Source organism: Tamandua tetradactyla, chromosome 16 (genome assembly GCF_023851605.1).
Source record: "Tamandua tetradactyla isolate mTamTet1 chromosome 16, mTamTet1.pri, whole genome shotgun sequence".
In the NCBI taxonomy this organism is placed as follows: domain Eukaryota; kingdom Metazoa; phylum Chordata; class Mammalia; order Pilosa; family Myrmecophagidae; genus Tamandua; species Tamandua tetradactyla.
This window is the reverse complement of record NC_135342.1, coordinates 10,799,447-10,821,240: the sequence shown is the minus strand read 5'-3', so window position 1 is coordinate 10,821,240 and position 21,794 is coordinate 10,799,447. Positions and strand designations below refer to the sequence as shown.

The 21,794-nt window shown below is 44.5% G+C and overlaps 1 protein-coding gene across 1 annotated transcript in view; it reads left to right on the top strand.

Annotated features, from left to right (window-relative positions):
- Positions 1-21,794, top strand: part of POLD1 (DNA polymerase delta 1, catalytic subunit) — a 38,343-nt gene that overhangs the window by 6,069 nt on the left and 10,480 nt on the right. The window contains exons 2-8 of the mRNA XM_077130918.1: positions 14,950-15,155; positions 15,461-15,574; positions 20,635-20,781; positions 20,869-20,994; positions 21,062-21,230; positions 21,304-21,391; positions 21,466-21,595. Of these exons, the coding sequence (XP_076987033.1) occupies positions 14,954-15,155; positions 15,461-15,574; positions 20,635-20,781; positions 20,869-20,994; positions 21,062-21,230; positions 21,304-21,391; positions 21,466-21,595 (976 nt within the window). The 5' untranslated portion in view covers positions 14,950-14,953. The remainder of the gene's footprint in view (positions 1-14,949; positions 15,156-15,460; positions 15,575-20,634; positions 20,782-20,868; positions 20,995-21,061; positions 21,231-21,303; positions 21,392-21,465; positions 21,596-21,794) is intronic.

The following is a 21,794-nucleotide window of genomic DNA, read 5'->3' as shown; positions in this document are numbered from 1 at the left end:
ATAGTGGCTGTACCATTATACATTCCCACCAGCAGTGCCTAAGTGTCCTAGTTTCTCTACATTCTCTCCAACATTTATAGTTTCCTGTTTATTTAATAGCAGCCATTCTTATAGGTGTGAGGTGGTATCTCATTGTAGTCTTGATCTGCATTTCCCTTATAGCCAGTGAAAATGAACATCTCTTCATGTGCTTTTGAGCCATCTGTATTTGCTCTTCAGAAAAATGCCTATTGATATCTTTAGCCCATTGTATAATTGAATTGCTTATTCTTTTGTTGTTGAGTTGTATGATTTCTTTGTATATACAGGAAATCAAACCTTTATGTGATACGTGATTTCCAAATATTTTCTCCCATTGAGTTGGCTGCCTTTTCATCTTTTTGATAAAGTCTTTTGAGGTACAGAAGCATTTGATGTTTTTTTATTAATTTAAAAAAAATTACAAGAAAGAAACACAAACATTCTTAATATATGCTCATTCCGTTCTACATATATAATCAGTAATTCACAATATCATCATATAGTTGCATATTCATCATCACGATCATTTCTTAGAACATTTGCATCAATTCAGAAAAAGAAATAAAAAGACAACAGAAAAATGAAACGAAAACAGGAAAAAAAAATTTACATACCATACCTGTTACTCTTCCCTTTCATTGATCACTAGCATTTCAAACTAAATTTATTTTAACATTTGTTCCCCCTATTATTTATTGTTATTCCATATGTTCTACTCGTCTGTTGACAAGGTAGATAAAAGGAGCATGAGACACGAGGTTTTCACAATCACACAGTCACATTGTAAAAGTTAAATCGTTATACAGTCATCATCAAGAAACATGGCTATTGGAACACAGCTCTACATTTTCAGGCACTTCCCTCCAGCCTCTCCATTACATCTTGGATAACAAGGTGATATTTACTTAATGTGTAAGAATAACCTCCAGGATAACCTCTCGACTCAGCCATTGGAATCTCTCAGCCATTGACACTTTGTCTCATTTCACTCTTCCCCGTTTTGGTCGAGAAGGTTTTCTCAATCCCTTAATGCTGGGTCTCAGCTCATTCTAGAGTTTTTCTCAATTCCTTGATGCTGAGTCTCAGCTCATTCTTGGATTTCTGTCCCAAGTTGCCAGGAAGGTCCACACCCCTGGGAGTCATGTCCCACATAGAGAAGGGGAGGGTGGTGAGTTTGCTTGTTGTATTGGCTGGAGAGAGAGGCCACATCTGAGCAGCAAAAGAGGTTCTTTTGGGGGTAACTCTTAGGCCTAATTTTAAGTAGGCTTGATGTATCCTTTGTGGGGTTAAGTTTCATATGAACAAACTCCCAGACTGGGGACTCAGCCTATAGCTTTGGTTGTCCACACTGCTTGTGAGAATATCAAGAATTCAACTTGGGGAGGTTGAATTTTCCCCCATATTCATCATTCTCTGAAGGGGACTTTGCAAATACTTTTCCACTCACTGATCAAATCACTCTGGGATTCATCAGGGCATCACTCTGGACAAACCAACAAAATCTCATCTCCTACACAAGGTTCCATGTACTTATGTTGTTCAACCCACTATCTACATAAGTTATATTAAGAGATTCACTAGTCAAAATATAAAATTTGTACCACATAAACATTTTTTGCTTTAGTCTCACACATAACTTGAAATTTTTAAATATTAATTACCATCTATTTTCAGCACCCTGCAGTAATGACATTCCTTTGTTCTTCCTCATGCAAAAACATTTTTTTAATTTGTACATTTAGTCGCTATCATTATACACTCTAGGCATTCCTAGATTATACCATTTCAATCTTTATCGTCTGTCTTTCTTTGTGATTTCATTTATGCCCCCAACCCTCCTCCGTCTATCATTCTCACATTCAGCTTCATTCAGTGTTTTAACATAATTGTATTACAGTTAGGTAGTATTGTGCTGTCCATTTCTGAGGTTTTTTTTTCAGTCCTTTTGCACAATCTGTATCTCTTCAGCTCCAGTTACCCAATATCTTACCCTATTTCTATCTCCTGATGGTCTCTCTTACCAACAAAATATTCCAAGTTTATTCACTAATGTCAGTTTATATCAGTGAGACCATACAATATTTGTCCATTTGTTTTTGGCTAATCACACTCAGCATAATGTCCTTAAGGCCCATCCATGTTGTTACATACTTCATAACTTGATTCTGTTTTATATTGCTGCATAATATTCCATCGCATGTATATACCACAGTTTGTTTAGCCACCCGTCTTTTGACGGACATTTTGGCTGTTTCCATCTCTTGGTAGGTGTAAATAATACTGCTATAAACATTGGTGTGCAAATGTCCATTTGTGTCCTTGCTCTCGTGTCCTTTGAGTAGAGACAGCATATAGATGGGTCCTGTTTTTTAATCCATTCTGCCAGTCTATGTCTTTTGATTGGGGAGTTTAATCCGTTAACATTTAGTGTTATTACTGCACGGGTAGTACTTTCTTCTACTATTTTGCCTTCTGGATTTTATATGTCATATCTAATTTCTCTTCTTTTTACTTTTACTCATAGTCTTCCTTTCTACATTCTTCTCCACACCTCTCTCTTCTGTCTTTTTGTATCTGTCTCTAGTGCTCCCTTTAGTATTTCTTGCAGAGCTGGTCTCTTGGTCACAAATTCTCTCAGTGATTTTTGGTCTGAAAATATTTTAATTTCTCCCTCATTTTTGAAGGACAATTTTGCTGGATATAGAATTCTTGGTTGGCAGTTTTTCTCTTTTAATAATTTAAATATATCATCCTACTGTCTTCTCACCTCCATGGTTTCTGCTGAGAAATCTACTCATAGTCTTATTGGGCTTCCCTTGTACATAATGGATTGCTTTCCTCTTGCTGCTTTCAAGATTCTCTCTTTCTCTTTGACCTCTGATATTCTGATTAGTAAATGTCTTGGAGTACATCTATTTGGATCTATTCTCTTTGGAGTACGCTGCACTTCTTGGATCTGTAATTTTAACTCTTTCATAAGAGTTGGGAAATTTTCAGTGATAATTTCCTCCATTAGTTTTTCTCTTCCTTTTCCCTTCTCTTCTCCTGCTGGGATATCCACAACACGTATATTCGTGCGCTTCATATTGTCCTTCAGTTCCCTGAGTCCCTGCTCATATTTTCCCTTTTTTCCCCTATATTTTCTTTTTCTTGCCAGATTTCAGATGTTCCGTCCTCCAGTTCACTATTCCTATGTTCTGTCTCTCGAAATCTCTCATTGTAGGTTTCCATTGTTTTTTTCATCTCTTCTACCACCTTTCATTCCCATAAGTTGTGTGATTTGTTTTTTCAGACTTTCCATTTCTTCTTTTTGTTCATTCCTTGCCTTCTTTATATCCTCCCTCAATTCATTGATTTGTTTCTTGATGAGGTTTTCCATGAGTGTTCATATATTCTGAATTAATTTTTTCAGCTCCTGTATCTCATTTGAATTGTTGGTTTGGTCCTCTGACTGGGCCATATCTTCAATTTTCCTAGTGTGATTTGTTATTTTTTGCTGGCATCTAGGCATTTAATTACCTTAATTAGTTTATTCTGGAGATTGCTTTCACTTCTTTTACCTAGGGTTTTCTTGCTGGGTGAATTTGTTGTCTATCTGTTCTTTGACATTCAGTTCAGTTTTATCTCGACCTCTAGCTTAGGTTTTGTTTAACAGAGAATTTTTAGTTCTTGTTTTCTTGTTTCTTGCCTTGCTTGTATGGTGCCTTTTCCCCCCTACCCTTAGGAGGGTCTACGTAGGTATTATAGACCCCAGCTGGATTTTCCCAGACCAAACTGACCTCCTATCAGGAGGAAAGAGTCACCTGTGTCGGTTTTCCCTGAGGGTGAGACCCAGCAGGTTGAAAGACTTTCCTGTGAAGTCTCTGGGCTCTGTTTTTCTTATCCTGCCCAGTATGTGGCGCTTGTCTGCCTGCAGGTCCCACCAGTATAAGATGATGTGGTACCTTTAACTTTGGCAGACTCTCCCTGCTGGGGGAGTGGTGGAGACAGAGGAGAGGTTGTAGGCTGGTTTTAATGGCTTCAAATTTCCAAGCCCTGATGTCTGAATTCCTTGAGGGAGGGATTCCACCTGAGTTGGGCTTCACCCCTCCCCTTGGGAAGGCACAGGCTCCAGACAAGCCCTCACACAAGCTTGTTTCTGCCTATGCCTGGGGCAGTTGCAGCCTGAGAAGCCCTGCTGCTGTATGCAAAGGCTGTCAAGCCTTTGTAGAAACACAGCCACAAAAATCTGTTTCCTTTTTCATTTTTTTCTTTTTCTGTCAGCCCTGCCCCCTTGGCGCCAAGGTAAAAATGAGCAACCTCTGCTTTGACCAGGATCACCTGAGCTGGGGGCCTATTTTTAGTAGTCAGAATTTGTTAATTAATTCCACAATTGGTGTTTGGCCAGGCTCAGCCCCTGCTGCTGGTAAAGTCTCTTTCCTTTCCCCTCTGGGAAGCCGCCTATTGGGGAGGGACATCGGCCACCATGGCTTGGGGAACTCACGGTTCTAGTGGGGCTCACAGCCGGTCCAGCTGGTCCAGACTGGGGTACGCTGTGTGTCCGGTCACTGACATGGCCCCAGGAGCTGTTCTGTACTATTTCTGGTTATTTGGTAGTTGTTCTGGAGGACGAACAGGACCCAAACCATAGGAGACAATGAGGCCAACTAGATTCTGAAGAAGATTCCATAGGAAAGCATCACTTGGCTCTTCTCCCAAAGTTCTGTACTCTTCAGCTTCTTTTCTGGTGAAATCGAGGCATTTGATTTTGAGGAGTTCCCATTTATCTATTTTTTCTTTTGTTGCTTGTGCTTTGGGTATAAAGTTTAGGAAGCTGTCTCCCATTACTAGGTCTTGAAGATGTTTCCCTACATTTTCTTCTAGAAGCTTTATGTTGCTAGTTAGAGATAGTGATCCTCTTTCATTCTTTTTGCTATTGATATCCAGTTCTTCCATGTTCAGTTATTGAAAAGACTATTTTGTCCCAGTTCAGAGGATTTGGGGGCTTTGTCAAAAATCAGTTGACCGTAGATTTGGTGGTCTATTTCCACACCCTTGATTCAATTCCATTGGTCAGTGCTTCAGTCCTTGTGCCAGTACCATGCTGTTTTGACCACTGTGGCTTTATAATAGGTTTTAAAGTCAGGGAGTGTTAATCCTACCACTTTGTTCTTCTTTTTAAGGATGCTTTTAGCTATTCAGGGTCTCTTTCCCTTCCAGATGAATTTGGTAGTAAAATCTTCAAAATAGGTTGTTGGAATTTTGATTGGTACTGTGTTGAAACTATAGATCAATTTGGGGAGAGTTGACATCTTAAGTATATTTAGCCTTCCTGTCCATGAGCAGGAAATGTCTTTCCACCTATATAGATCTCCGTTGAGTTCTTTTAGCAGTGTTATGTAGTTTTCTGTGTACAAGTCCTTTACGCCCCTAGTTAAGTTCATTCCTAAGTATTTGATTCTTTTAGTTGCTGTTTTGAATAGAATTTTTTCCTTATCTGATTCCTCAGCTAGGTCGTTGCTTGGGTATAGAAATGTTACTGATTTTTGCACATTAATTTTATATCTCGCCACCTTGCTGAATTTGTTTATTAGCTCAAGTAACTTTGCTGTAGATTTCTCAGGATCTTCCAAGTATAGAATCATATCATCTGCAAATAGTGAGAGTTTTACTTCTTCCTTTCCAGCTTGGATGCCTTTTATTTCTTTGTCTTGCCTTATTGCTCTAGCTAGAACTTCTAGCACATGTTGAATAATAGTGGTGACAGTGGGCATCCTTGTCTGGTTCCTGATCTTAGGGGAAAAGCTTTCAGTCTCTCTCCATTGAGTACGATGCTGGCTATCAGTTTTTCATATATTCCCTTTATCATATTGAAGCAGTTACCTTTGATTCCTATCTTTTGGGATGCTTTTATCAGAAAAGAATGCTGGATGTTGTTTAATGCTTTTACAGCATCAATCGAGATGCTTATGTGATTTTTCCCTTTTGATTTGTTAACATGCTATATTACATTAATTGATTTTCTTGTGTTGAACCATCCTTGCATTCCTGGTATGAACCCCACTTGGTCATGGTGTGTAATTCTTTTAATGTGCTGTTGGATTCGATTTGCTAATATTTTATTAAGAATTTTTGCATCTATGTTCATTAGGGAGATTGGCCTGTAGTTTTCCTTTCTTGTAGCAACTTTACCCAGTAAAATGATATTAGCTTCATAAAATGAGTTAGGTGGAGATCCTTTATCCTCAAGTTTTAGGGAAAGTTTGCACTGGATTGTTACTAGTTTTTTCAGGAATGTTTGATAAAATTCCCCTGTGAAGCCATCTGGCCCTGGGTTTTTCTTTGTAGGAAGATTTTTGATGACCGATTGAATCTCTTTACTTGTGATTGTTTTGTTGAGATTTTCTATTTCTTCCTGAGTCAGTGCAGCTTGCTTGTGTGTCTCCAGGAATTTGTCCATTTCATCTAAGTTGTCTAGTTTGTTGGCGTATAGTTGTTCATAGTATCCTTTTATGATTTCTTTTATTTTTTCAGGGTCTGTGGTAATGGACCCCTTCTCATTTCTGATTTTGTTTATTTGTATCCTCTCTCTTTCTTTCTTTGTCATTCTTGCTAGTGGTCCATCAATTTCATTGATTTTCTTAAAGAACCAACTTTTAGTTTTATCAATTCTTTCTATTGTTTTGTTCTCCCATTCATTTATCTCTGCTTTAGTCTTTATTATTTCTCTTCTCCTATTTGCTTTGGGGTTAGTTGGCTGTTCTTTCTCAATTTCCTCCAGAAGTGCTGCTAAGTTGTCTACTTTTGCTCTTTCTTGTTTTTTTTTTTTTTTTTTTTTTTTTTTTAAAGGAAAGACAGAGAGAAGGAAGGAAGGATAGAAGGAAGGAAGGAAGGAAGAAAGGGAAACATCTTTAAACATTTTCTTGTTTTATTGTATTTTGTTTTTCCGTTTTTTGTTACATGGGCTGGGGCCGGGAATCGAACCGAGGTCCTCCGGCATAGCAGGCAAGCACTTTGCCCGCTGAGCCACCGCGGCCCGCCCTCTTGTTTTTTAATATAGGCATTTAAGGCAATAAATTTCCCTCTCAGCATTGCCTTTGTTGCATCCCATAAGTTCTGATAGGTTGTGTTCTTAGATAGCTACTGATGCCCCTTGCATTTTTTTCTTTCACCCACTGGTTGTGTTATTTAATCTCCGTATATTTGTGAATATATGTGAATGTTTTCGTTCTTTGGTGGTTATTGAGATCCAGCTTCATCCCACTGTAATCAGAGAAAGTGTTTTGAATAATTTCAATGTTTTAAAATTTATAAAGACCTGTTTTGTGCCCCAGCATATAATCTATCTTGGAGAATATTTCATGAGCACTAGGGAAGCATGTATATCCTTGTGCTTTGGGGTACAATGACCTATATATGTCTGTTAGGTCTAATTCATTTATCAAGTTATTTAACTTCTCTTTTTCCTTGTTGATCTGTCTGGTTGTTCTATGTATAGAGGAGAGTGGTGTATTGAAGTCTCCTACCAATATTGTTGAAACATCTATTGCTCCCTTCAGTTTTGCCAATGTCTGTCTCATGTACTTTGGAGCTCCTTGATTGGGAGCATAAACATTTCTGATTTGTCTTCTGATTGTCAATTCTTGGTGAATTGACCCTTTAATTAGTATACAGTGTCCTTCTTTGTCTCTTACGATGTCTTTACGTTTAAAGTCTATTTTGTCTGATATTAGTATAGCTACTCCTGCTTTCTTTTGGTTACAACTTGCATGGAAAATCTTTTTCCATCCTCTCACTTTCAATCTCTTTGTATCCTGTGTCTAACATGAGTCTCTTGTAAGCAGCATATAGCTGGATTATGTTTCTTAATCCATTCTGCCGCTCTGTATCTTTTAATTGGTAAGTTTAGTCTGTTAACATTCAAAGTTATTACTGAAAAGGCGTTTCTTGATTCCACCATCTTATCTTTTTAATTTTATTTGTCAGATCTATATATTCTTTTCCTACTTTCTCTTTTTATTCTTTAAATTATCCTTAGTGATATGTTCAATTCTGTGCCCTCCTTCAGACCTCCCTCTCCTGTCTTTTTTTTTTCAGCCAGCAGAACTCCTTTTAGTATTTCTTGTAGGGCCGGTCTCTTGTTGACAAATTCTTTCAGGACTTCTTTGTCTGTGAAAACTTTAATCTTTCCTTCAATCTTGAAGGACAATTTGGCTGTGTGCAGAATTCTTAGCTGGAAGTCTTTCTCTTTCAGCATCTTGAATATATCATACCACTGTCTTCTGGCCTCCAGGGTGCTAGTTGAGTAGTCTGAACTCAGTCTTATTTGAGTTCCCTTTTATGTAGTAGATTGTTTTTCTCTTGCCGCTTTTAAGATTTTCTGCTTCTCTTCAACATTTGACAGACTGATTAGTATGTGTCTTGGGGAAGGCCTATTTGGATTTATTCTTTTTGGAGTTCTTTGGGCTTCTTTGACTTGTATGTTTATGTCCTTTGTGGGGGTTGGGAAGTTTTCCCTACTATATCCTCAACTACTCTTCCTAGCCCTTTACTCCTCTCTTCTCCTTCTGGAACACCAGTGATTCTTATATTTGTGTGCTTTGTTTTGTCTGTCATTTCCCTGAGTTCCCATTCTATTTTTTCCATCTTTTTTGCCATTTGCTGTCTTGAATCTTCAAAGTCAATTATCCTGTCCTCTGTATCACTTATTCTTTCTTCTGTGTCTTCAGATTTGGTGTTGTGTGCTTCTAGTATGTTTTTTATTTGGTCAACAGAGCCTTAATCTGCTATTTTTCTATTTATTCTTTCAGATTCCTCTTTGTGCTCTTCTACTGTCTTCTTGATCTCCTTTATGTCATTTGCCATCCCACTTACTTTATTAAGTAGAGTTGTATGAACATCTATGATTAGTGTTTCCAACGTCTGTGCCTCCTCTGGTGTTTTAATTTGGTCATTAGGCAGGGCCATATCTGTCTGCATTGTGATATGCTTAGTGATCTTCTGCTGTCTTTGTCGCATGTAAATATCTTTATTGATTTACTTTGGGAGTTGATTTCTTTCAGTAGTTTAAGGTCTTGTGTTTGCAGGATGGTTGTACAGCAGGGAGCAGGCACGGGGTGGGGCACTCAGTGCAGTGATTTGTTTCAGGGCAGGTGTGGGGGCAGGTTGCGGATGTTACACTGATGCTTGTGAACATGGATGCCCAGTGGCCAGGGAGAATGTCGCTGTGCAGGTGCACTGGTCTGGGGGGGGCGTAACCCTGGGGTGCGCTGGTCTAAGGCACAGGGCCCTTTGTGCGCATGCTGTGGCAGCAGGTCAGCATTATGCCTTTGTGGATTGGGGGCAGATGTTACCCAGCTGTGCAGCTTTCTCAGAGCTGGGAGGGGAGGCTGAGGGCTGTGCGCATGCATGATTCTAGACTGCTATAGAGTGTGGTTTGCAGAGCTGAATGATGTGATTGGGGACCTGTGCACACGTGTGGGCCTGGGAATGTTGTAAAGGGATGCGCTGAGCTCAGGGATGGGGGGGATGAGGCTATGTGACACTATGGGGGGGGGTAGCCTAGGTATGGAGATTTAGTGCCTGCAGCCTTTATGCATTGGCAACACCCTGCAGGGAACAGGGAGGGGGAGGTAATGCTTGGGAGGGGTGTAGGAGAGGTGGGTTGGGCTGCACTTGGGGTGGGGTTGTGGGGTAGGTATGTGCACTGGGGGCTGGTGGGGTGGGGCTCCTGTTGTGAGGGGAATAGGAGAGGGTGATGGGGTTCAGGTGTATGGGGTGTGGGGTGAGTTACCAGTCACAGGGCTGCGCTGATGAGGGTAGTGCGCCCAAGGAATATGGCCTGGCTTACTTCCTAATCCTGGTCTCCCATTCGTGCATTCCCACAAGCTCTGCACCTCCACACCAGGCTCCAGCTTTCTGCCTCTCATTCCCTCAGCCTCTGCAACCCTGGATGCCACGTGTGGTGCAGAAGACTTTCCCAGGTCAGCCACACTTCCAAATTGCTGCCTCAGTCGCCCTCCTGTCCCTTCTCTAACTTTTCCGTGGAGTAGGGCTAATCTCGAGGTACTTTACTCAGCCATCTTCCCAGAAGTTCCTGCTATTATTTCTATTTTACTTATTTTCCTCCGAATTTTTATTTTGGAAAATGTTGACCCTGCAGAAAAGTTGCAGGATTGTCTGATGAGCACCCTTCTGCCCTTGGCCGTGACTCACTACGTGCCTGCCTGCTGCTTCCTTCGCTTTATCTAAACGCACCCACAGAAAGCCACACATGTTGTTTCTTTCTGTTCCTTCTTTGGCTCAATTCTGTGGAAGTTGGTTACGGGCAGTGTGACCTTTCACTCCAGTGAAGACCTCATCGCCACGGTGTTGGACACTGGGATGGTGCTACCACCTGCAGATAGTCCTGATTCAGGGTCCCCATTGCCCCCAGTAAGGGCCTTGCTGGCGCCGCTCTGATCTGTGACCCAGGATTCGGTCCAGGGTTACCTGCTGCATTTACATCACATCTCCTTAGAATTCTTGAAGCTAGAATAGTTTCCCAACCTTTATTCTTTTATTTCTTTTTTTCCTTTCAGGGCATTGACATTTTTGAGGAGTCCAGACCAGTAATTTTACATCTTTAAAAAGTGTTTACTACCAAAGGTAGCATTCTAAATACACAATAGCCTGTACCTTGCTTTACATGCTTAACAATATGTCTTTTAGTTCCTTCATTTCAGGATGTAGGGAGCTTCCTCATTTCTTTATGCAGTTGCATAGTATTCCATTGAACAGAATTAAACCGTCCCCTGGGGGAGGACATTTAGGTGGTTTCCAGACATTTGTGATTTCAAACAGAGCTGCCGGAAATAACCTTGTAAATGCAGTTTTCCTAGGTGACCTGTAGCATAAATTCCTACCTGTGGGATTGTGGCCTCCACCCTTTTATTTTTTAACTGAGGTACAATTTACTCACAGCTTTGGTTGTCTACACAGCTCTCCAGTGCACAGTTTGAGGTCTAGTACATTTCCACCACCCAGAAAGTCCCCTCATGCCCTCTCCAAGTTGCTCTTTCCCACCCAGAAGTAGCCACTAATCTGATGTCTGTCACCACAGATGCATTTTGCCTGTCCAAGAGTGACGTGTCAGTGGCATTACACACTCAGGCTGCCGGCTGCTCATGCTCAGAACAGCATCCTGGGGGCGCCCACGCTATGTCAGTCGCTGAGGTGGGTAACACCTCCCCAGGCCAGAAGTTTTCCTGCCATGTTTTTTAAGGTGCTTCAACAAGGAGCCAAGACTACAGTTGGGTGGCTCAGATGAGACGCAACCTTCTTTCTCCACATCATGGTCCAGAGGTGGGCAGGAGCACAGGTGGTTGGCAGCTCTGCCACCTCCTCCATCCTGTAAGCCTGTGTTCTGTGGAGCATGGCCCTCGTCTCCATGTTGAGGTAGGGCCACCCCTGTCCCCACATCCAGGTTCCAGCTGTCAGGAGAGAGTCCAAGGGGCACAGTGAATACCTTCCTCTCGCTGACATGTCCTGGAAGCCGCCCGCCTGCTGTGCCCTCCCAGGGACACCCCCAGGCGGCATGCAGCCGGACAGGCTTGTGGGGGCTCCACGGCAAAGGGGTGCCGCTGAAAGGACAAAGGCGAGACTGACAAAGGGCGCCCTTAGGGGACCTAGGGTGTTCACATGAACCTAGGGTGGTCGACCTGTGCCCTCCTGCCTCCCTCCCAGACTGTTTCTGGGGTCAGACTCCCATTCCCACGGTCCCTTCTGCCTCACCCTGGACGCTGCGGGATGTGGCCTTTTTTAAAATAATTTCAAGCCTGCTGGAAGGTTCAAGAATAAGACTAGTAAAGAATACCTGCAAACCCTTTACCAAATTCATCTGCTTTGACATTTTACCCTGTTTACTCTGTGAATAGCACACATATCCTTTCCCCATTCCTCACTCTGTGCACATGGATATGTATACATGTGTGGGTGTGTAACACACACACAAGCACTTTTCCTTTAAACCATCTCACAATACCTTGCATCCATCATGGCCACTTACCCCTAGATACTTAGTATTTCCTCAGAACATTCTCTAACCAAACCAAATACAATTACCAATTTCAATAAATTCAACTCTTTAGTCCACCAGAGAATGTATACTTTTATGTCACTCTGTCTTATCAAAGTATGCCCAAAAAGGAAATGTTCAGAAGTTACAATTAAGAAAACTTAAAAATGAAGGGTGCCAGAGTGATTTGAGCAGTGAATAAAAATATATTTGCAAAGTGTCTTTAGGGGAGTGGCAAGAAAGGAGGAAAATTCAACTTCCCCATGTGGAGAATTCCTGATATTCGCACAAGCAGTGTGGACAACCAAAGCAATAGGCTGAGCCTCCAATCTTGGGGTTTGGTCATATGAAACTTATCCCCACAACGGATAGGCTAAGCCTACTTAAAATTAGGCCTAAGAGTCACCCCCCAGAGAACCTCTTTTGTTGCTCAGATGTGGCCTCTCTCTCAGCCAACACGACAAGCAAACTCACCGCCCTCCCCTGTCTACATGGGACATGACTTCCAGGGGTGTGGACCTCTCTGGCAATGTGGGACAGAAATCCTAGAATGAGCTGGGACTCAGCATCAAGGGATTGAGAAAACCTTTTTGACCAAAAGGGGGAAGAAAGAAATGAGACAAAATAAAATGTCAATGGCTGAGAGATTCCAAACAGAGTCGAGCAGTTATCCTGGAGGTTATTCTTACACATTATAAAGATATCACCTTTTTAGTTAAGGTATAATGGAGAGGCTGGAGAGAAGTGCCTGAAAATGCAGTGCTGTGTTCCAGTAGCCATATTTCTTGAAGATGATTATGTGATATAGCTTTTGCAATGTGACTGTATGATTGTGAAAACCTTGTGTCTGATGCTCCTTTTATCTACCTTGTGGATAGATGAGTAAAACATATGGATTAAAAATAAATAAATAGTGGGGGAAATATTAAATTTAGTAGATTGAAATGCTAGTCATCAATGAAAGGGAGGGGTAAGGGTATGGTATGTATGAATTTTGTTTCTTTTTATTTCTTTTTCTGAATTGATGCAAATGTTCTTAGAAATGATTATGATGATGAATATACAACTATGTGATGATATTGTGAGTTATTGATTATATACCAAGAATGGAATGATCATATGTTAAGAATGTTCGTGTTCGTATGTTGTTATGTTAAAACAAATTTAAAAATTAAAAAAAGGTTAAAAAATTGAAAAAGGAAGGGTGCATGGCTGGTTCAGTGGTAGAATGCTTGCATTCCATGTGGGAGACTCGGGTTCGATTCCTGGACCATGTCCACCCCCCCCCCCCCCCCCAAAAAATAGCAGTCGCGTGCGTGCACTCTCTCTCTTTCTCTGACTGAATCCCTCCTTGGATCTGGGTGGATGAGTAGGTGGACAGGGTGCTATAAAGAGCATTTTGAAGCCAATTGGAGAAACTGGAAAACAAACTCTTTGTTATCTGGTATTATCGTGTCCAGGCTAAACAACCTGAATTTTATTATCGTGCTATGCTTACTGATTTAAGAGATGGCCTTGTTCTTAAGAGATACACGCTCAAGTTTGTAGGGGTGAAGGGAGTGAAGTCTGCAACTCCCAAAAATGGTTCAGAAAAACAGAGAGTCGACCAGATAAGGCCGGAAACCTAGAGGGCCCAGCCTCTCCAGAGCATCAGCTAGTTCCATCTCCCTACCCCATACTATGGGGTTTTCCAACATGAAAAAGTTAGAATGGCCATAGTCCAAACACCCCTAAAGAGTGGGATAGAAAGATCGAAGGTGATGGTGGAGTTCTACAGAGAAGGTTGGGTTTAACAAATGAATATGAGTGCTGAATCATTAAATTGATATTTTTTTTAGTCTCCGGTATCTTAGAGCTGCTAGAAGTAAAAACCTAAAATTGTAGACTTGTAACCCATACCAAACTCTGAAATCTGTTCTACACTAATTGTTGTGCTATGCTTTGAAATTTATTGCTTTTTTGTATACATGTTATTTATCTCAAAAAAGAAAAAAAAAGTCAATTGTGGTAATAGAAAATATGTGTTCCTTCTAGCCTTCTATATTCTGGAGCAGCTAGAAGGAAAAATCTGAGAGGGTGGTAGGGTAGCCCATGACAAACTCTTGGATCGGCCCTATAACTACTTGTTGAAGAGTGCTTTAAAAACTATTGCTTTTTTCTTTCTTTGCTTTGTTTATATGTTCTATTATACAATTAAAAAAAAAGTTAAAAAGAAAAAACATAATAATGTGACGTGGACATATCATGTGGGGGGGTGGTGCTGAGACTGACTGATGAAGCGAATCCAGCAGTGTGTTGACAGTTGGGGAGTCTGGGTGAAGGGTATAGAGGTGTTCTATCGGTTTGAAATTATTTTGAAATAAAAAGCTGTGGTTTTTAAGGGTGACGGGGAGCCTCCAAAGGGTTTGATCCCAGGGAGGGACCGAGCAGATCCATGTTTCGGTAGGTCACTCCCTGGCATGGGGTACACTGGCCAGCCTGAGGGAACCACTGACCGGCTGTCCAATGAAGGTTGGGGCCGGCAAGGGCATAGAAACAAGAGGTTTATGGGAAATAAAGGGATTTGCTAAGGACCAAGTCTGTGATAGGGAGAGAGGGTGGAGGGCGTGCAGGGCAAGAGATGAGGGGCCCTGCAAGGGGCCGGTAAAGAGGATGTGGGGCTGGAACGTGTGAGAAGGTGAAACTAGAGTGGGGAATGGAGATTGCTCTACTGTTGAGCTGTTATGAGCCGCTGGAGTGTGTTGGTATCCCTGAGCTGTAGGGGGAGAGTTGTGTCATTGTCGGTCACTCCAGGGACTTCAAAGGTTCGTGGGCATGGCAGGGCCCCGGAAGCCATGGAGAAGTCAGGGGAAAGGAGGCCTCTGGTCAGGGCCCTCACGCGCTCCAACTTCCAGCAGGATGGACGGCAAGCGGCGACCAGGCCCAGGGCCTGGGGTGCCCCCAAAGCGCGCCCGTGGGAACCTGTGGGATGAGGATGAGGCACTGCAGCCCTCCCAGTTCGAGGAGGAGCTGGCGCTGATGGAGGAGATGGAAGCTGAGCACAGGCTGCAGGAGCAGGAGGAGGAGGAGCTGCAGCCATTCCCAGAGGGGGCCGCAGGCGGTGAGGCCTGGAGCAGGAAGCCCTGCATCCCCTGTCTTATCCCTGACCCCACCCTGATCCCGACCACTGGCCCATTCAGTGTCCCAGTAAGTGACCTCTGTTACCCGCAGCCTCCATTTTGACCCCTGATCCTTGACCTGATGTTCTCTCTCGAGCTTCCCTGCCTGGTGTGGACCATTTTCACCTAAATTCCCATTTTGCAGATGGTGCCATCCAGAGGATCGGGGCTTGGGATGGGAGGTAGTTACTGTTTTTGGAGGGAAGAACATGACTCCATGTAGCCCTGCTTCTCTCCCCACTCCCAGGCTACTTCTCCCCATCAGACATTGATCCCCGTTGGCTTCGGCCTGCCCCACCCTCACTGGATCCCCAAACGGAGCCCCTCATCTTTCAGCAGTTGGAGATCGACCATTATGTGGGTGAGTTTGCAGGGAGGGATCCTGGAGCCTTGTTGGGGGTGCATGGACACAGGTGGTCCCGGCCCAGTAATTAGAGCTATGAAAGAGAAAGGGACAGAGTGGTCGTGTCCAGAGGGATAGGCAAGGACTTGGAGGAATGGGGGGAGTCGTCTAGGAAGTTGTTCTGGAGGAAAGGGAGTATTTTGGTTTGCTGATGTTGCCAGTATGCGATATACCAGAAATTGAATGGCTTTTTAAAAGGGTGTTTATTAAGTTGCAAGTTTATAGTTCTAAGGCCATAAAAATGACCAAACTAAGGCAGCCAGAGAAAGATACCTTGACCCAAGAAAGGCTGATCTGGGAAGGCACGTGGCTGGCATCTGGTGGTCCTTGTTCCCTGTTCCATTGCTTCCCGATTCTGATGCCAGTGGTTTTCTCTCTAAGTATCTCTGGGCCTTCACTTAGCTCCTCCAGGACACAACTCTGGATTCTGGCTTGCTTAGCATCTCATGGAAAGCACATGGCAATGGCAATGTCTGCTGGGTTCTGCATCTCCAAACATCCCTGTCTAGGCATCTGTTCTCTCTGTCAGCACTCCGGGCATCTCCAAATATCTACATCTCTGTTGGCTCCGAAGCAACTCTTCTCCAAGGATCTGAGCTTCCTCCAAAATATTTCCCTTTTAAAGGACTCCGGTAAACAAATCAAGGCACACCTTGAATGGGTGGAGTCACATCACCATCTAATCAAAAGGCCACACCTACAAGTGGGTATGTCACACCTCCCTGGAAACAATCCAGTCAGAGTTTCCATCCTAGACAATAGGTCTGCTCCCACAAGATTGGATTAGGAGAGAAAACATGGCTTTTCTGGGGTACATAACAGTTTCAGCCAACACAGAGCATCTTCCAGCTGAGGCCTGGAGGTGAGAAGCACTGACTCCTTGCAGAGTTGAGGGATGTGTGTTTTGGCAGTCCATCCGCCTACCTGTCCACCCATCCAAATAGTCATACTCGTGTGTATCTGTCAACCCACCTATCCTTCTACCTGTCTTCTCACCCATCTTTCCGTCCATCCACTCACCCATCTGTCTACCCATCCACCCACCTGTCTATCCATCCATCTGTCTACTTCATCCTTCCATCCATCCGCTCTCCCATCTGTCCACCTGTCCATTCACTCATCCGTCCACCCACCCATCAGCCCACCTACCCACCCACCCTTCCATTTACCCATCTAGTCAGTTAGGAACTACCAGGCACCTACCTTGAGCCAGGCCCTATTCCAGGCACACAGGGCCCTGCTCTCAAGGTCTCCCTTTCTGGAAGAAGAGACAGGAACTGAAATGTCAGGAGGTGAGGGTTATGGAATAACATAAAGCAGATGGGGAGTGCTGGGCTTCGCATCACGGGGATCAGGAAAGGCCTCTCTGAGGAGGCGATAAGGAGCCATGGGGAAACCTAGGGAAGGAGAGATGCAGGACAGAGGGCCCTGAGGAGGGAATAGGTCTGATGTGCTTAAGGAACAGCAAGGAGGAGACCAGTGTTGCTGGCCCCGGGAAGCCAGGAAGTGAGCATCAAGGATGGTGGCAGGGAGGTCACATGAGATCTTGTTGGCAAAGGCAAAGATTTTGGTTCCTGTTGAAGCAAGCTTGGAAGTATGGTATGCGAGAGCAACAGAGAGATGTACCCCATCTTGAGTATTAAAAGGCTCCCTCTGTATGAGAATGAAGACACTATACATTGAGAGAAAAAACTTGAAACCACATATCTGACAAAAGACTTATATTGCAAGAATAATTAAACTCAGCAGTGAGAAAACAAGTAACCCAGTTTAAAATGGACAAAAGGCTTGGACACTTGATCAGAGAGGCTGTATGGATGAGAAAATGATGAGTGCCATTCTCTGTTAGAGAAACACAGATTAGAAGCACAGTGAGGCTTGCCCCATTGAGAAAGTGGGGTGAGATGCTTCAAGGTTGGGCCCCCCACAGGAGCTTTGAAAGGCCTGCAAGAACTGGCAGAAACATCTTTCTTATGGCTCAAGAAGACTCAAAGAACTGCAGTAACAGGGTGATTAAATTAAGAATTAGAAAATTAAGAAAATTTCCAAATTAAGAGAAAGTTTTCTTAAGAGTGGTAGGATCTTGTAGCAGGTCCCACCACTCCTTCCCCATCCCGGGCTCAGCAGAGGTGGCCCACGCTCCCACTGTGAATCCCTGGTCCCGGCTCCAGAGGAAGCAGAGTAACCCTCGGGCCCCTGCTGGCAGCCTGTCTGTCTGGCCCAGTCTGTCTGATGGAGGGCTGAGGAACCTGCTGTCCCAGAAGTTGCTCTGCCTGTGGAAGGTGGCTCAGAACTCCCTTCCAAAATGCTAGGGGAGAGCAGTCAGGTCATGCCACCTGAGGCAGGGGATTGTGGTGGTGGGACCTGCAGGGCAGGGCCTGGGATAGCAAGGAAGCTGCCTCCTCGCGGGGAGAGGACATTCAAAACTGTGCAAGTGGATAAATCCCTAGGGCCCCGTGTATGGTCAAGGTGAGGCCCGTGCATGGGGAGGCCAGGGCAGCTGTGCACTGCCGCGTGGGTGAGCCCTGAAGGAGAGCACTTGCACAGGTCAGTGTGCAGAGATGGGAAAGGGGTTTTCCTGTTTCCGTCTCTTTTTTTTGTTCGCTCCACAGTGAGGCCTGCCCCATGGCTTTCAAGAAAAGCTCTGTCATAACACTAGCTGGATAGTCTTAAGGAACAGATGCTGTCAGGTTTAAATTCCAACGATAGCATGTTAAAATACCAAAATGTCAAGATTTCAGCAAAAGAAATAAAACATGCAAGGAAACAGGAAGAAATAGCCTAGGTAAAGGAGAAGATTAAAGCATTAGGAAACAACAGGGAGAATCAAACAATCAAGACTTTAAAAATAACCCTAAATATGCTCAAATTGCTTAACAAAAACATGAACAAATAACTAAAGGAAATCAGGAAAATGATAGATGAACACAATGAGAATATCAATACAGTGAGGGAAAATATTAAAAGGAAGCAAACAGAGCTGAAAACTACAGTAACAGAGATGAAAAATTCCTAGAGGGGTCCAACAGCAGATGGGAACTGGCAGAACAATCAGTGAATTTTAATTGAAACCATTCCATCTGAGGAGCAGAAAAAAACAAAGAATGAAGAAAAGTGAGCAGAGCCTGAGGAACGTGGGACACCATCAAGTTTACCAATATATACGTGGTGGGAATCCCAGAAAGAGAAGAAAGTGAGAAATGTGTAGAGAGACTATTCTAGTAGATAATGGCTGTAAACTTTACATATTTAACGGAGGACATGAATATACTCATCCAAGATGCCCAGCTAACTCCAAACAGGCTAAACCCAAATAAACCCCACAATGCAGAATATTATAATCAAACTGTCAAATGCAAAGAGAGAATTCTGAAAGCTGCACGAGAGAGGTAACATGTCACATACAAGGGAGCCTCGATAAGATTAAGTGCTTATTTCTCACTGGAAACCATAGAGACAAGAAGGCAGTGGGATGACATGTTTAAAATGCTGAAAGCAAAAAATTGCCACCCAAGAATTCTTAACTCCAGCAAAATTGTCTTTCAAAAATGAGGGAGAGAGGGCAGGCCGAGTTCTTGCCTACCATACTGGACACCTGGGTTCAATTCCCGGTGCCTGCCCATGCCCAAAAATAAATAAATAAATAAGGGAGAGGGTGGTGCGATCGATGGTGGCTCAGTGGCAGAGTTCTTGTCTGCGATACCAGAAACTCAGGTTCAATTCCCGGAACCTGCCCATGTCAAAAAAAAAAAAAAAAAAAAATTTGAGGGAGAGATGGAGACATTCCCAGATAAACAGAAGTTGAGGGAGTCTCTTACCACTAGAGCTGCCCTACACGAGAGGCTGAAGAGAGTTCTGCAGGTTGAGAGGAAAGGGCAGTAGACCATGGAGCAAAGCCTCAAGAAGAAGCAAAGGTCTCCAGTGAGGGTAACAACAGGGTAAGTACAGATACCAGCATTACTGTGTTTTTGGTCTGTAACCCCATTTTTACCTTCTACACAAAATGAAATGATAAGTCAGTGGTTTTAGACTCATAATGTTTAAATATGCAATTAGAGAAGAAGGATAAATAAGGGTGGGGGCAAGGAAAGGTATAGGGACACAGTTTGTATTTATTACTGAAGTTATGTTGGTATGAAAACAAACGAGATTGTTACAGATGTGGGACACTAAATTTAAGTCCTATGGTAGCTATGAAGAAAATACTGGAGAATAAGCAAGCTCGTAAAGACAGAAATTAGAGTCCAGGTTGCCAGGGGTGGGGGCAGGGGGAATGCAGAGTTAATGTGTAATGGGTGCAGGGTGTATGTTTGGGAAGATGGGAACTTTTTTTTTTTTAATACATGGGCAGGAACCGGGAAACGAACCCAGGTCTCCAGCATGGCAGGCAAGAACTCTGCCTGCTGAGCCACCCAAGATGGGAAAATTTTGTTAATGGAAGGTGGTGGGGGCACTACAAGTATGTGAATTTGATTAATCCCATTGAATAGTATGCTTGAGAGAGGTTGAGAGGGGAAATATATGTTGTATATATGTTACCACAATTTAAAAAAAAGAAGAAGAAGAAAGAGCAACTAAATGGTTATTAAATGCAACAAATGCCCCTGGATGAGATCTAGCAAGGGAGGAGAAAAAGGGATATTATTGGGACATATGAAAAAATTGGAATATAGACTGTAAGCTGTATATCAGTGTTAGTGTGACATTGCTTGAACTTGATAACTGCAGTTCAGGTGGTTACATAAGTGGATATCCTTGTTTTAGAAAACAGACATGGCAGTGTCACGTGTTCAAGGAGCACAGTGCACACAGCCTGCACTCAGAGGGCTCAGAGGATGGATGGATAGAGATAAACAGACAACAGAAGGCTCCCTAGTTGTGCGGTGGGGAATGGACTGGAGGGGGGCCAGGGTGGGGACAGGGAGCCCGTTGGCAGCTCAGGGGGCGAGGGTCACACTGCAGGGCAGGCAAAGCCTAAGGGATCTGAGCACAGCCCCCTGCCTTCCCCTTGACCACAGGCCCCGCACGGCCCCTGCCTGGGGCGCCCCCTCCGGCTGTCAACTCCGCGCCTGTACTCCGCGCCTTTGGGGTCACTGACACCGGCGTCTCTGTCTGCTGCCACATCCATGGCTTCGCACCCTACTTCTATGTCCCGGCGCCCCCCGGTAAGCAGCCACTAGCACCCCCTCTTGCCCCCAGGCTGCCTACCCTCACCCCACCCCCTACTGGCTCTGACTGCTGTGTACTCTCAGGTTTTGGGCCTGAGCACCTGGCCGAGCTGCAGCGAGAGCTGACCGCTGCCATCTGCCGGGACCAGCGCAGTGGGAAGGAGCTGACCGGGCCGCCGGTGCTGGCTGTGGAACTGTGCACGCGCGAGAGTGAGTGTGTGTCCCGGGCCTGTGGGTGGGGGCCTGCTGGGCTGGTACCAGCCTCCTGTATCCACAGGCATGTTCGGGTACCACGGGCACGGCCCCTCGTCCTTCCTGCGCATCACACTGGCCCTGCCACGCCTGCTGGCCCCCGCCCGTCGCCTGCTAGAGCAGGGCCTCCGCGTGGCCGGCCTCGGCACCCCCAGCTTCGCGCCCTACGAGGCCAATGTGGACTTCGAGATCAGGTAGGTTCCCACAGCACCCCTGTGTCCCCTGGGTACACTTGTGTCCACTGACCTTTAGTCCCCTCCCCCACAGGTTCATGGTGGACTCGGACATCGTGGGCTGCAACTGGTTGGAACTGCCCGCTGGCAAATACGAGCTGAGGCCCGAGGGGAAGGGGAAGGTGCGGACGCCCTGCAGTGGGGTCGGGGGAGGTGGGGGACCAGACCAGCTGCCACTGACCTTCCTGGCCCCTAGGCGACACTGTGCCAGCTGGAGGCCGATGTGCTGTGGTCAGATGTGGTCAGCCACCCGCCAGAGGGGCCTTGGCAGCGGATTGCACCCCTGCGTGTGCTCAGCTTTGACATCGAGTGTGCTGGTCGCAAAGGTCTGTCCAGGCCTGGGTTGCCGCCTGGGTTCCCACCCTTGGGCAAAAGTGAGGGACCAGGTTGGGGGAGAGCAGGGGGACAGGGGCATCAGAGTCCCTGTGCGTCCTGAGCTAGCAGAGAGGGGCCATCGCTGGAATCGCCAGAAGTAGAGACATTATTGTGGGACTTGAAATGCAGGGGAGTGGAGGGTAGGGGGCT